General features: G+C 48.8%; 1 protein-coding gene across 5 annotated transcripts in view; it reads left to right on the top strand.

Annotated features, from left to right (window-relative positions):
- Positions 1-15,541, top strand: part of DCLK2 (doublecortin like kinase 2) — a 127,222-nt gene that overhangs the window by 95,657 nt on the left and 16,024 nt on the right. For all 5 annotated transcript variants that reach the window (XR_006784838.1, XM_045831754.1, XM_045831752.1 and 2 more), the window contains 4 exons: positions 374-482; positions 2,305-2,362; positions 9,922-10,041; positions 10,265-10,411. Coding sequence is in view for 4 of the 5 variants with exons in the window: in XM_045831754.1 (XP_045687710.1) it covers positions 374-482; positions 2,305-2,362; positions 9,922-10,041; positions 10,265-10,411 (434 nt within the window). In the remaining variant the exon portion in view is untranslated. The remainder of the gene's footprint in view (positions 1-373; positions 483-2,304; positions 2,363-9,921; positions 10,042-10,264; positions 10,412-15,541) is intronic.

Below are 15,541 nucleotides of genomic sequence, written 5' to 3'. Positions count from 1 at the left end.
AGGAGGAGTCTTGAGAAAATTTCTAAGATTAAATCCCAATATCAAACCCTTCTTCTTTCTCAACTTTGACCAAAAAAAAAGTTTAAAGTTTTGTTTAGAATTATTTTCTACACAAAGCTAACCACTTATTTTAGCTGGTATTTCAGGGACTTGTTATGTTTATTGATTATGTTGGTTTCTGACTCCGACCAGTAAAGTCAGAAGAAAGGCGATTATTCAGGTATTCTAGCAGACAATATGCTCAGAGACTTTTCTCAGTTTTACTATAGATTTAGAAATAAATGCATTGCAACTTGTTATTTGACAAGTATGTAGGAATCGAGATGAAATGTTGATGCCTTCCTTCAACTTTGCACTTATCCTTTTTTTGTAGGAGTGAATGGGAACAGGTGCTCTGAATCATCGACACTTCTTGAGAAATACAAAATTGGAAAGGTTATTGGTGACGGCAATTTTGCAGTCGTCAAAGAGTGTGTGGACAGGTGAGTGTTCAGTGAGGATGATCGTTTTTCCACCTGCACCTACATTCCTCCTTGGAGTGTATTTTTCCCTGAATGAACAAAAAGCCTTCTGGGAGAGTCTCCCCTTGGGACCAGCTGCTTTGCATGCGCACACGCAATTTGGCAGGGAAAACGTGTGTGTGCAAATGGAGTGTGGACCTGCTTTGTAATTGGACTGGGCAATGTAGTAGGTCTTATCCATGAGCCAGAGAAAAATGGGAAATAAGATTGATCTTTAAAAATATCTCCTATTTCATTTATCTGTACCAGGCACTGTTCTCAGTACATTAACTCATTTAATCCTCAAATAACCCTCTCAATGAATACTTAGGGGCATAAATCAGTAGTTCAGGACATAGGAGCTCTGACTCCATTTAAGAACAATATCTTAAACTGTTACCTATCTTAAAATGACATAGGTGTTTTGTCCAGCTTTATTTTAAGGTCCTAAATTCTCAACGGTCAGAAATCTATTCTATTAAATGTCTGGCCCTTTGTAAACAGGATTAAAGCTGGAGAAAACGATGAATAGAGTCTGTGTTTCTGTGCTCCTCTCCTGCCTGGACTAAGTGGTCCTTTTTTACTGTTTGTGGGGCGTTTTCCAGAAAGCTCCAGTAACCGTTAATTTTCCCCTTCTGCTTCATCTGCAGCAAGGCTTGAGTGGCCCTTGTATTGGTACACAGAGTCGCTGCCTGTCCTCTCGGCCAGCTCCTGGCCTCCTAGGAGCGGGGCCAGGCCGCGGGAGAGCGGCAGCCGAGGCCAGGCCAGCGAGCACCTCGCTTGCATCACACTGCCTGAGCTCCGCCTCCTGTCCACCCCACTATTCTCCTTCCACACACCCCACCCCGGGAAAAACGGTCCTCCGCCAAACTGGTCCCTGGTGCTAAAAAGGTTGGGGACCACCGCTCCCAGCCTTATATAGACTGAGCTCCGTACGCAGACTACCTCCCAAGCAACAAATTAAGCATCTGCATTATGACTTCTAAAGCCTCGTTAGAAATCTGAATTTGGTTTATGCTATAGGGAAGCAATTTAAATACAAGTTGCTCTTCCGAGGTGGCCTCCTCAGTGTCCCCCGACCGCCTGACAAAAGCAGCTGAACTTGAGAGAGCTAATGTAGTCCCAAGAGTACTGCAGTGTTCTGTGCTGAACTGTTTTCTATACTCAAAGATAAGTTCTGGCACGTTCAGATTGCAATATGCTAAAGTGATTAAATGTCAAATAACAACATTGAGACTCTTATACCTGATAAAATGATCTCTTTTGTACCAGAAATGGGCTTTTAAAGGTCCAGATGTGATGGCACCAGATGGAGTTTGGCCTGAGAGATAGATAGTGAAAGTCTGGTGACTGTGCAGTTTTGTATGATGGACTAGTTAGTACCTAATAGACTAATGTAAATATATATCGGTAGTAGGAAGTTTTCAGGAATGTTGATTCCTTTTTCCTAATTTTATTCTTCCTCCCAAGAGAACTCTTTTGGGATTTAAGTGTGGAAAAACAGGTTGTTTTTTTTTGTCCATGTCTGATACAACAGAGTTTAAGTACCTTTAATATGTAAGTTATGTAATAATATTACAATTATTAATATTTATAAAAGGAGATGGATGGTGTGGCTTGGGATGTCTTTTCTTTTGGTGGGGGGCCACCTTCCTCCCCAACACACTCAGCACGTTCTCTGACGTGCAGGGGAACAGGCGGCCAGCACCCCTTCCCCGGGTCTTCTGTGCCAGAGAGGGGGTCAGGGGTGACGATGCCGGCTTTCACTCATGTCTCTAACGGCCTTCCTCTGACCACCCCACAGGTCCACTGGGAAGGAGTTTGCCCTGAAGATCATAGACAAAGCCAAATGCTGTGGAAAGGTACGGCGTCATAGCTGCTCTGTGAAAGAAACTGCAGACCCCCGGTGAGGTGTTCACAGGCTGACGGAGTTTAGTGGGGATTCGGTTGGCAAGGCCACAACGGGAGCGGACCTCGGGTCACAGAGGGACACTGCGAAGCTTCCCACCACACCCCTCACCCCCTGCCATTTTTCAGAAACCTTAATCCTGAACAGTACCTTGATTGGATCTTGGTTCTCACTATCAGAAAATATAAATTCTCTTCTCTGGGAGATGTGTGTTTCTAAATAAAATTCAGCAACACACAGAAGATGTGGCAAGAGCGGTGAGGGGTCCGAGGCTTCACCCCACCTTCAGACTAACGAGGTGGCCTCCCCGCTGCGTGGCTGCTGGCGGAAGACACAGCTCCCCGGGCCAGAGGGACACAGTGTGATTACCTGGGGCACAGAGGTGGCCTGAGTGCCATGTGTGCACCGGCTCCCCGCCAGGAGTGATGCAGAGGGGTCCCGCTGGGTGCTGTGCACACAGCCGGGTCTGTGTCCCAGCAGGGGCTCCCCAGGCCTAGGAAACCCCCAGTCTTAGGAGAGCAGCTGGGAAACCTAACCAGCCCTTGCCCCAGAGGAGAACATTCCCTTTGTTGTCATGGTCAGGAAACAAATCTGCCCTCTGCCCCTGAGGGAGCCCTTGTCTAGGTCCCAAGGGTGTTCATTATACAGACATTCTTGAAAAGGTAGTTGGTAACAAAAGCTGCGCAGAAACTCCAGGAACATTTGTCTCCACAACCAGATTAACTTTTTCTTCTCTCCCACGCTCAAGCTGGAGCTGGGCATGCTGCTAGGGTACTGATATTTTTTTAAGTAATTTTTATTAAATTTTGGGGGGATGACATTGGTTAATAAGATCATACAGGTTTCCAAGTGTATGTACATTTCTACGATACAGAATCTGTGTGTTGCACTGTGTGCCCACCGCCTAAAGTCAAACCATCCAGATATTTCACCTGGGTCGAAAAGATACATACATCTTCTGTAACAGTGACAACCAAGGCCTTGTCAGACTCCAGCAGCCTAGCAGGTAGAGCAGGCTGCAGAACTCACCCCAGCTCCCAGCACTGGGCCACAAGCCGCACATGGCCGCTGAGCTCTTACACTGTGGCTGGTCTGAAACGAAATCTACTCGAAGTGTAGAAATACATAACAGATTTGAAGACTTAGTACTAAAAAAGGAATGTAAGATATCTCATTAATATTTTTTGTGTCTGGTTACATGTTGAAACTGTAATATTTTTGATATATTGGGTTGAATAAGTAATATTAATTTTACTTGCTTCATGCATTTTAAATGTCTTTTAGTGAATTTAGAGTGACTGTGTAGATCATAGTTCTGTTCTGTTGAATAATGCTGTTCTGGGGCTGCATTGTATGAAGTTTACTCTTTGCCCCTCCTTTTTCACTGTGGGACCGTGGAACAATTATTTCACACCTCTGTACCTCTGTGTCTCTCTCAGAAATGCGGTTGTTAATAGTACCTTAGACAAGATTATTGTGAGGACTGATGGGATTAAGGCGTGGAAAACACATAGAAAAGTACCAGTAACTAATAAGAATGTAACACGTTAACTGTCAATGATATTAATATGCCTGAGGCATTGAGAATTTATAATTAGGAAGATTTTATGTGATAGTAATGGTGTTACATTCATGGCACTCCTAAACTGGTCTTCATCGGACATTTACACATGTGTATATTTTTAGCAGAAAACTTAAAGTATTGTGGGAAAGTTTTAGAAAAATCTCCTTGGAACCCCAGAATGCAGAGTGCAGGAGGCGAATTTGTCGTAGGTTTTGTTTTTCCCGCACGGTGACTGTGCAGAGCGCCCCCCTTTTCCTCGAATAACTAAGGTTTTTCTAAATCTTCTTCAGTTCTGTGTGCTTTTACTTATTGCTCTAACAATAACGTTACATTTCTCAGCGCAGAGCCTTTCACCCAGGGGTGAGGAAGTGCTACTCTTGGTGTCCGGCATGTGTGGCTGGAGCAGAATGTGTCATATTTGGAAGCCATGTCCTAAGCAACTGTATTATTTTTTCAAAAAAAGTAAAAAAAATTGCTGTGGTAAAGATATTGTTTACCTGGTTAAAATTTAAGCAGCTGTTTTAGTAGTTGAAAAAAAAATTTTCCCATGCAAACAAATCAGTCTCCAGTGCAGTAAGTGCCAAGGCAAAGGGGCAGGTCCCCCCGCCCACCCCCCGAATCTGGTCTTCCTGTTACGGGGGTGGGGGGGGGGCGTTCCATTTTCACGCACCGTGAACACACCCTTACTTCTGTCCTCACAGTGTCTGAACGTGTGTTTCCACACCGACACCATGAAATTATAATTCCAAAACTCGATTTGTTCCAAACAAGTTGATTTTCCCATTAGATTTTGTTTCTAGAGAAACAAGTAGGGAATTTGTTTTTTTCAAATAAAATTTAGAGGGAGGCATTCAGCCGCTCTTCTGGGTATAGCTGGTCACATCTGATCTGTGGGTTGTACACAGAAAATTAATAATGCTGGAAATCATCTCCTCCCTTGGTTAAACTGTGACCTAGCCAGGCTTGGACACGTGCGGACTCTGTACCTTACTTTCAGTGACTTGCAGAGCAGATGTACCAGTCTCATTAGAGACAGACAGAAAGTCATTCAGTAGCTTCCCACGCGTCACACAGAGGCCAGGCAGGAATGGGAGTTTCGGGCCAGCTGGTTACTCAGCGTGCACCTTGGCCAGCCTACCACGCTCCCGCTCCACGTTAAAGTTATTCATCTCTTCCTGTAGTAACAACCTGGGGGAAAAATTCTTAACCTCTCTGATCTTCCCTTTGCTTCTCTGTAATATACATGGGCATTATTAGATAAATTTACTCATTTACCTAAAATTTGACATGTGTGCAGGGTGCAAAGAATGGTATGGGAGTTTGGGGGGAAGCATATGAGAGAGAAGCAGCTGGTCCATGAGGACGGCGTAGAGTAAGAAGCCTTTTTCTGGACGTCAGCAGGTGGCGGGGTTTCAGTAGGAAGCAGTGGGAGGACAGCCTGCCAGCCAGAGCCAAGGCCCAGAGCACAGAACGCACATTGGGGTCTTCTGAGCAGGAGACGATTGCAAGCTTTGCCTTGGGGCCAGGTTTACGGGGGCGGTTGAGAAGGCTATGGTGTTTGTAAATGCAAGAATTCTTCCACGTCTAATATTCTAAATAATATTTCTTCTAAATGGATATTGAGTGATTCACACAGTGTCCGGAGCTCTGAGCTTTCTGTTCTGGTGCTTACAAGTGGTCCTCCCTTCTCTTCCCAAAGTGATGCGTTCATTATCCTCGTGTTAGGAGCCCAGACAGGACGTAAATGCAAATGAGTGTTGTAGTAGTTTCCTAAGGGTGTTGGAGCAAGTCAGCACAAACTTGGTGGCTCACTTAGCTCAGCAGAAGTTCACTCCATCACAGTTCTGGCGGCCCAGAGCCTGAGATCCACGTCCGTTCTGGAGGCCCCGCGAGTGTCTGGTCCTTGCTTCTGACCAAACAGCCTCTAGGGGTGGGTGGTGGTCACATCACCCCTTCACCTCTGCCCCGTCCTCCCGCCACCATGTCTTCAGTGGGGAGAGCTCCCTGCCTCTTGTCTCAGAGGGACTGTTGTGGTAGCACCCGATAGCCCAGAGTTTTCTCTTGCAGAATCCTTAATCACAAGGGTAAGACCTTTTTTTTTCCCCCCCAAGTAAAGCAATATTTACGAGTTCCAAAGACCTGATGTATTTGGTAGCCACTATTCGATCTATTGCATACCTCTACCAGACATTCCATACCGTGCTTTCCATGTTTTATCTGACTTACTGTCCTCAGCAATGCTCAGTGAACAGTAGAGATACCGTGGAGATACCGGCTGTCCAGCCAGTGTTGGCGAAGAGCAGTGCACGTGTGTGTGTGTGTGCTCATTCACTCGGGCACTCCCGGGCTCACTGCGCTAGTGGCTGGAGGGCAGGATAAATGAAAATCTCTGGGAGAGCCGAGCGGGAGCTGTGATGGACAAGCACCGAGGGCAGTGGGAACAAAGAAGAGGCACACCTAACCCAGCCCAGGTTAAGCAGGGGAGGCTGTTTAGAGAAGGTGAGATCTAATCTGGTCCTGAGGAAGGCACAGGGATTCACCCAGAAGTGGGGAAAGAAGGTCCCAGACAGGGAAACTACCTGTGCAACCACCTAGAGGTCTAGGTGAGGGATTGCAGTGCGGAGAGGAGTGAGTGGATGAGTTCAGGGGCTGCTGAGAAGGTAGACCTGGCAGGGATGGGTGTTGGATGGGCTGCCCGGGGGGTGAGGGAGGGAGGGTCAGGTGGGGGGTTCCTGTCTGCTCTGGGCAGCCAGGTTCATTCAGTGAGCTGGACACCAGAGGAAAGGGCTGGTTTATGGAGCTGGAAAGTGAGCAGACAAGATGATTAGTTTGGTTTGGGAGAGTTGTTTATTCCCTAATCTCCCTCCCTCCCTCCCTCCTTCCCTCCTTCCCTCCTTCCCTCCTGCTCCTCCTCCTCCTTCTTTTGTCTCTGTATCTCTATCTTTTTTGTAGGATAAAAAGCATCAGAGCCAAAGATAAGGGGGTATCCTTTGCCAAGTTAGCAGTTTTCTTTGTCACTCACTCTCCCGCACAACCCTGGAACTCTGCCATCCAGTGATTCATATGTAAATTGTTTGGAGTCAAAACCCTGAATCACTTAACATAAATCATGGTAGATGCTCAAATCATGTACGTTCAGTGCAGTTCCCAACGAAAGTGATGTTTATGTTGTGTTTAGAAATATTCTCCTGGAAAAATGTAATCTAGAGAGTATTTTTGTGCGTTAGAAGCTCAGATTACATATGGGTTCCATAAGAATCAGGAAGATAACATTTGTAAAGATTTTCAGGCGTGGCTTTTGTTTTGCTTATGATGGTGATTAGTTCCTGCACAGACAACTGGACAGGCGTAGTCACAGGGCGTGGACAGGGGCCGAGGGCTCCCACAGCCCAACAGCAGCATGTGCTCTGTGCTCTGAGTGCCACCCGTGGTCGAGTAGGACGTGGGGAGCTGAGAGGGTGAGCAGTGACAGAGGAGACACCGAGCTCTGGGTGAAATGCCCCACCCCTGTGGTCCCGCGAAAGTTCCACGGTGCGTCCCAGGGGACTTCCGGTTGTGCCTTCTATTGGAAAGGATACCTTTGGGGAGGTGCAGTCTCCTCAGGTGGCAGACCTCATATTCTGACTCCAGTCAGAGAGAGTTCTTGGGCTCCAGTGATGGGGGTATTTTACCAATGAGACTCTAAATTAACATTGCAAACAGGTAGACTTACAGACTTCCAACTTGAGCGGGCGATGGGGAGGCAGGAGAACCAAAGTGATCAGTCCATTTAACTTGTTAAAAAGTGCCTCCTCTGGCACAGTGGGAGTGACTGCTGTCGTCTTGGCTTCTCGGGGAGTGAGATAAACTCACTGGCTCGCCTTTACGTGTCCATGGAAGTCCAGCCAACTGCTCTTCGGTGTGATTAAGGGCTTTGCTGGGCACCCGTGATGCAGAGGCTTCGAAATAAGTTTTGTGCAGAGCTGGAGTGTTTGTGGGGCCTTTGTCTCTGTGACCACAAGGGGGAGGCTGCACAGCTGTGTCCCTGGGGAGGCCCCAGGGGGCTGCTTGCTGCTTGTGAGGCTGCTGCTCTGTGACTCAGACACAGGGGCCAGGGACAGGTGGGCCGCCCTGTCCCCAGCCTCCCAGATGAGGTGTGTTTGGGTCTGAGAACCACTGCTTTTTCCTGGGGATTTTGAAGCCTTTGCTGAGTCCTACACTGGGCAGAGACGTCCCAGCCCTGCTCATTGAGGGACAGATTTCCCTTCCTGCACGAAGCCTGGTGTGGCTCTGCCCTACCGCCCAGTGCCGTGTGATGCAGCCTCTAGTTCCTTTCTCTTCAAGGGATTTAAAATCGGTTCAGCTTTGCAGCCATCATTTCCATTTGGAAAAACTCCAGCTGACTTTTAGCAAAGCAGTCCCTTTGGAAAGGGGATGCTGGGTAGCACAAACACACGTGGGCTTGGATGCCAGGAACCCGAGGTTTGCATTCTGCCTCAAAGGGCGGTTCTCAGGATGAGGCATTAGGATGTTACAGGAGCACCCTGCCCCGCAGTGGACCAGTGCGTGACTAGACTCCCAGTCAGCGCTGGTTCTTTTCTCTCCCCTACTTCTGACTGGCATTGGCACTGTCATCTGCCATCGTTCACTGAGTGAGGACTGGGACGAGCACAGTGCACTCAGCACTCAGGAAACAGCCCACCCCATGCAGGCACTTGCAACGGAGTTTCTCTGCCTGTGACTTACTGTTACTGCTTGTACTGCCAGCCGTTATCAGAGAGCATCTGCGGTGGCTTCCAGTAAAAATACATGTACGCAAGGATGCATGACGACAAGAGAAGAACCATAAAAAAGTGTCTTGAACTAGAGATAATTAAGTCCCCACTGCAGCGGAACATTACACTCAGCTCTAAAATGCATGATCGCAAAGGCAAAGGGAGAGCATAAGGGACACACACACACACACACACACACACACACACACACTGATATGTGCATATGTGTGATTTAGGTAGCAAATGGTGACTCTCATAAGGTAAGTTTTATATAAGAGGTATATTTGAATACCTAGAATGTGTCAGATGGCAATTAGCTAGTCTTACAGAGGATGCCCTGCATGCAAAATATTTATTATTACAGTCAATGAGGGTCGGCACATGTGACAACACTGAGAGCTTTTCATGTCTCATGATAACACAGGGCGATAGTGGTTCGTGAGTGGTGGGTGGTGTATTGAGAACAACCCCTTCACGCTGCCAGTGAACGTTTGGCTGCAGTGCTGGTCCCAGCTGCACGGCTCACCAGGGCTGGTACGTGGGGGGCGGGTGTTTGCAGAGGAGAAAATGAGACTGTGTGACTAGTGGTCCTCATGGTGCTGGGTGTTTCCTGATTTCTGAAATGCAAGGCGATAATGTCCATCCTCTGGTGAATGATTTCATCTCCAGTCATAGAGAAAGAAAGTTTTGTTTTTTTTTTCAGGAATTTCAATGTAAATTTCAAATTCATGTTAGTACTGGTTTAAAAACAACAAACACACTTTAACGCCCAAGTCTCCTATACCAAGAGTGTGCCAAGTGTCCTGGTGTGCCTGGTCTTGGGCTTGGACTACCCCAAAATCAAAACGTGGTTCCAGCCCCACTGCGCAGGGCAGTGCAGCACAGTGTGCCGAAGCTCTCGTAGCTCAGACCTCTTGATAAGCTGGGGGAAGTAACGAAGAGGCCGGAAGGCAGCCTGTGTTATGTGCCAAGGCAGAACCGCTGAGGCCTTCGGGCGGGTGTGAGTGACAATGAGATGGCACACTGACTTGTCCTGTCCCCATGGAAACCAGCGAGGCCAGGGTCTGGTTAGTCTCCGTTCCCAGGGAAGGGCTTCTCTGAGCATCAGGTCTGTGGACTGCGTTGTCCTCCTGAGCACAGGGCTGGACAGAGGCTTCTGTGACGTCTGACCCGCTCTCCCCCCTTGCTCGGCAGGAGCACCTGATCGAGAATGAAGTGTCCATCCTGCGCCGAGTGAAGCACCCGAACATCATCATGCTGGTCGAGGAGATGGAGACGGCTACGGAGCTCTTTCTGGTGATGGAGCTGGTCAAAGTAAGAGGACGGAGAGATTTCCTTGGTGCCAAGTCCCAAGACGTAACTGTAGTCTTGAAGGACCTAATCAGAAAAGGGTTTTACCACCTTGAAACTTTATTTATAATCATCCATTGTAGTGGCATGTTTTTTTTTTTATCTCCTCCAGGCTGCTGAACCTTCTTGCCTAACTTCACAGGACTGCCACAGTTGACGTTTCGATGTGTTCTTTTGCATCCTGTAGGGTGGAGACCTCTTCGATGCAATTACCTCTTCCACCAAGTACACCGAGCGCGACGGCAGCGCCATGGTGTACAACCTGGCCAACGCCCTCAGGTACCTCCATGGCCTCAGCATCGTGCACAGAGACATCAAGCCGGAGAACCTCCTGGTACGTGCCCCTGCTCTTGCTGTTCCTGCTCAGGCCTCTCCTCCTTTACCATGACCACAGTCATGTGCAGACAGTGACGGTTCAGAGTCCAGACCAGTCCTGGGGGCTGAGAGAGGTTAAATTTCGAAAATCCATCTGTTGCAAGTCCATGACCACAAAATGTCAATGAGTTTCTTCAGTGGATCTGCATTTCTGCAGCTGTCATTTACCAGACGTTAGAAAGTGTGTTTTCACGTACTCATTGTTGATGGTGCTGTCTGAAGAAAGGTGAGCAGGGAAATTATTTTGAGGCAGAATATTCTGAAGAATAGATTAGAGATAGAATCAGCACATGAGCGTTCACTTAAATGCTGGACATAACTTCGGACATCTAGTGCGTGCATCTCAGCTTTACAGACGCAGAAAGTGAGACCCAGAGATGCCAATTTTTCTTGCTTAAAAGTCTTTTTTGCCCCATTGTTCTACAGAAGAAAGTCTCATGCTGTGGCTCTCAAAGTGCTTTATAATCTGGCCCCAATTTACCTCTCCAGCCTCTCCTCTGTTACCAACCCCTTCCCCACCCGCCAGCCAGGTGGCAGTCACCTTTAAGCCACATGTAACACACCTTCCTGGGGGCCCTCATAACTAAACAAAGCTTGCTACTTGGGCCCATCCTTGTGTCTGCATTGCAGAGGAATTTTAGAGATGCTGATTGGAGCGTGGTGTGTGCACCACTCCCAACCCCGCAAACATACACGAGACAGCTGGCTTATCTGGTCCTGCCTTTCGGGGCATCGTCACCTTTTGGGAGGTGGGTTGTCTGAGTCTTCGTGTCATGTTAATCCCACTGTAGGTTCCCTGTTCCCTGTAGTTAATTAACTTTATCAACAGCATTCTACATCATCTGCCTATGTCCATACTAGTCTCTGTTTGTAGTGTCCTGCCTCCCAGCAATGTGACAAACACATTGGTCTTGTAAGACAGCTGAGCGAAAGGCATGTCGTCTTTGACCTCACCCCTGGGCAGAGTCACTTGTGGCCACCTCTGGTTTCTTGCCACAGAGTGCTGAATTTGTCATCTCCTTGTCTGTCTCCTACTCTGGGTTTTATGAATTGTTAGGGACAAGGTTTGTGTCTCAATTATCTTTATATCCTCAGTGCCTTAAGCTGTGCCGAGTATAATGCTACAGTGGATGTGGAGTGAATGTTTGGTGACTGACGACTAATGCTCCCCCAGCTGGCTAGCTGCTGGCACTCGAGCACAGGTCTTCACTGCCTGGGTCACGCTTGCACTATGCAGATGATTACTGAAGGAAGGGACTGTGCATTGCTGGGCTGGCTTCAAGGCCATGCCAGGGACTTCCTGCCCATCCAGCATATCTGGTTTCTCCTTATGGCAATACCATCTGATGATTTCTGAGCATCCATTTGAGAATATGTAAGGTTTGTCCTTACTGTGTTCTTCTCAGAGGGAACTGTGTTTCATGGCTACCTGCTCCTAGCAGGAAAATAAGTACCCGTGCTCTGTAAAATAAGATGTAGCATGGATTCAGCGTCATGAACTTGAAGGAGGCATGGAGAACGAGGTGTGAACTGGGCCTGCGGTGGAAGTCAGGATGTCAGGATGTGGTGTTCTCTCCTCCAAGCAGGCATCTCACTCATGGTGACCTACGGGGTCCGCCAGGCCCCGGCTCCCCCACCCTCTGGCCGGGTTCCGCCAGGGGCCCCACGAGCGAAGGTGACAGGACTTTCCCCGGGTGCAGCCAGACATGACACTGTGGTAGTAATGAAGACTCCCCCTCGATCTCTCCGCATCGTGCTTGACCCCTCACCCCCGTGGCTGCAGTTACTGATGTCCTCTGAGGATAAAGGAGCCACAGTCCCCGAGGACACTGGCCACTGTGGGGCCAGTCCCAGCCCCAGCCCCAGCCCCAGCCCCAGCCCCAGCCCCAGCCACGGTTGTTAGGGCCCCTCAAAGACACTGCTGAGACGTCAGTGAACTTGCCTGGAAACCACTGTGTCCACTTCCAGCCCACCGGTTCCACTCACACCCCTGTTTCTTCTGTTTTCCACTCACAACTGTAACTGCATGGAGAACCCCAGGATCGGCTCCCTTGTCCTGCATTGAGGGCAGACACTGTCATGGGGGGCGAGGTCTCCTATGTGGCTGGCCTAGCTGCCCACTCACCCATCCCCATGACCTGCCCCCACCTGTTTGTGCTGCCCGAAGGGGCGGAGGAGGACAGAGGTGATGGAAGTGACGTCTGGGTGAAGCCGATGTGTGGGATAGAAAGAAGGGTGGTCAGGTCAGCCCTCAAATGCCCTCAGCTGCCCACATCTGCCACTGAACACCCACCTAGACCACACAGCAGGCTCTCGACCGAGTCAGCAGGCTGGCACTGGCCGAGCGGGAGGCAGTGCCATCGAGGCACTGAGAGTCAGCACACGGTGGCCGTCAGCCTCTTCCTGCTCCAGAACCAAGTTTAGCTTTGGTGTTCAGGCATCCGATTTGCACCCCCTGCTCCGGTGGCGGGTGTCGTGATTGAACGCCCTGCGGTCGGAGCCGTGTGGGTCGCCGTGTCAGGGAGCCCGGGGCTGGCCGTGCACGTGGTGAGTTACGGCCGCGGGTGCCCTGTCACAGTTAACTACGAGGGGCCAGCGATAAATCCGCTCTCCAGGAGTTCTGGGGACAGCCGGGAAGAGGGCTGGTTTCTCGCATCCGAGGTCCTTCTAAATCACCACGCTGACATTTTATTTAGAGAGCGTGCGTGCGGCGCTCGCTTCCTATGTGGGATCTGCATGCCTCCCATTTTTTATTCTTGCATTCCGAGGGCAACTTTTCACGGAGTGCGCCTCCGCCTGTGGCGGGCGCCGGGGCTGCAGGGCTCACGGCGGGACGCTGGGGCTCGCCCCGACTGTGAGTGCGTGTGCCGCTGCGGTCAGGGCTCTGCCAGCTCTGCTGCTGCTGCTGCTTTCCAAACGACTGTCCTGAGACCCGCGCTGGGATGGCAGTGCTGTTGGCCAGCCACTCGTGACTGGGGTCCTCTGTGCCTCTGTTTCCTCATCTGTAAAGGGGAGGCAACAGTTCTCTTCCTAACTGCCCATGGGGTAACCGTAGCCGTCCAGGGAGACCACGGAAATCTGCAGCGTCCGGGGAGGATGTCAATTGCTGGGGAGGACCGACACTCTGCCAGCACAGAAGGCCGGGCCCCTGTGCGTCCCTTCCCCTCTTCCTGGAAATTGCTTCCTTAAAGCGGCACCGTCTGCGTGCGCGTCCGTGTCAGCCGTAGTTGTGTGTGTGCCGTATGCAGGCTGATGGGGGGATAGATGTTTTTCCTGCTTTGAAGAGAATCTCCAGCTGAGATCTGAAATGCACTCAAATTGTCTTTCACGTATTTGCCTCTGTGTCTAGCATTGGGGAGGGATAAGTCAGATTAAATATTATTATTTCAGGCTTGTCTGCCCCTTTTGACACTTCGCTTTTGATGTTTAGCCAAGAAGCACCACTTGCTCAGACATAACTCAGCGATTATAGACTGCTCAGCCCCTTTCTATTCCTGCTCCCGCGTCTGAGCCTGCATTCCTTGCAGGGGCCGTGAAAAACGGGACTTCTGGGGCTTCCGAGGTCCGACAGCAGCCCTGGAATACCCCCAGGCACCCCTGAATTGAATGTCTAAAAGAAACACTATTTTTCAAAAATGTACCTAATGAGTGTATATTAAAGTTATAAAAACAAAATAACAATGTCACGAATAAAACTTTTTTTTCTAACTCTCATGATACATTTAGAATTATAACGTTGTTTATAATGTTCTTATCACTGCAATTACTTGGGGAATTTCTTTCCCAAGTCTGGGTTTCAGTAAATGCGTCATAAATTCTAACTGTAATTTCCTACCTCGGCGTGGTCTCGCTAATGTTGACATTAAACGTAATGGATGGAAAGTCGTCCTCAGACTCCAGCAGGACTGAGAACCTGGCTTCTGTTGCCTTGGGCTGAATCGCTCGTAGCTTTGACTGGGGTCCTGCCGGGTGGTGGGCCGGCTCAGGGTGATAAACGTCTGCGAGAGACTCGAAGTCCTCAGGGCTGCGCCTGGGGGGCCCGGGAGCCCTGCAGCGGTGCTGCGCCGGGTGTGTGTCAGCCCCCCCCCCCCCCCCCAGGAACGTGGAAGCAGCTCTCAGGACGTTCGGGGAGGAGCACTCTTCTCAAACTCACGAGGACCCCGCATGTACAGCCGGTATTTCAGCGTCACCCTGTTTTAAATGCCCGCAGAGACTGGGGATCATTAATGGGGGGGAGCCCTGAGGTTCCTGATGCTTTTTACTGATGGCTGTATAAATCACTCCCCTCTGTAAGTACCAGACTAATGGATGGTGCTGTTAACATGCTTATCTTGAGAAAACACAATTTTCTAAACTTCCCACCTCCTCGCCTAAGTGGTAATTTAAGTGAAAATCTGGTGAGTTCATACTACAATACAAGGAAAAGCAAGCTAAATCAGTTTACAATGGAGAAAGACGTCGTGTGAGTACAGAGTAGGTCTATGCAGTTATTCCCTGAAATCCGGTGTTTTCGGGGCGGACATCCAAGAGACGAATGGACAAGCACGTTCGAGAGCTCAGACCTGAGCTATGCTCTCCTGCACCCTTGATTGCTTCCTAGACCGTCCATGTAGAATGTAACTTCCAGACTTTTACCCCATAAGGAAAATGTGCCTGTATATAAAACTGTTCCTAATTACGGAACCAGCACATGCTCATTGGAAACTACTGAAAAGTATAAGGGAGAAAGTTAAAGTAATCCTCAGTGTTAGCACCTAGAGAGAAACTGAACTTTTTACTGTATTATATTATATATATTTAAATATATATAGAATTTTGAATGTTCCTTTTTATTTTATGTAATATATTGATTGTTGTCCATATGATTAATATTTTTTGAAATGTGCTTATTCGTGACTGCATAATAGTTTATTACAGGGATGCACTGTGACTTATGTTGCTTCCAGTTTTAAATAACACAGAAAAATTCTGAGATCGGTGGCCTTGTTTAGAACGTTCAGGCCCATTTCTATTCCCTGAGGGTTGGTTCTTGTTTTTTTTTTTTCTTTTTTCAATGTGTGGTTGCCTCTCACATGCCCCCTTCTGGGGA

Source organism: Phyllostomus hastatus, unplaced genomic scaffold (assembly GCF_019186645.2).
Source record: "Phyllostomus hastatus isolate PE091 unplaced genomic scaffold, TTU_PhHast_1.1 phas_contig_159, whole genome shotgun sequence".
In the NCBI taxonomy this organism is placed as follows: domain Eukaryota; kingdom Metazoa; phylum Chordata; class Mammalia; order Chiroptera; family Phyllostomidae; genus Phyllostomus; species Phyllostomus hastatus.
This window is presented reverse-complemented; position numbering and strand designations above follow the sequence as displayed.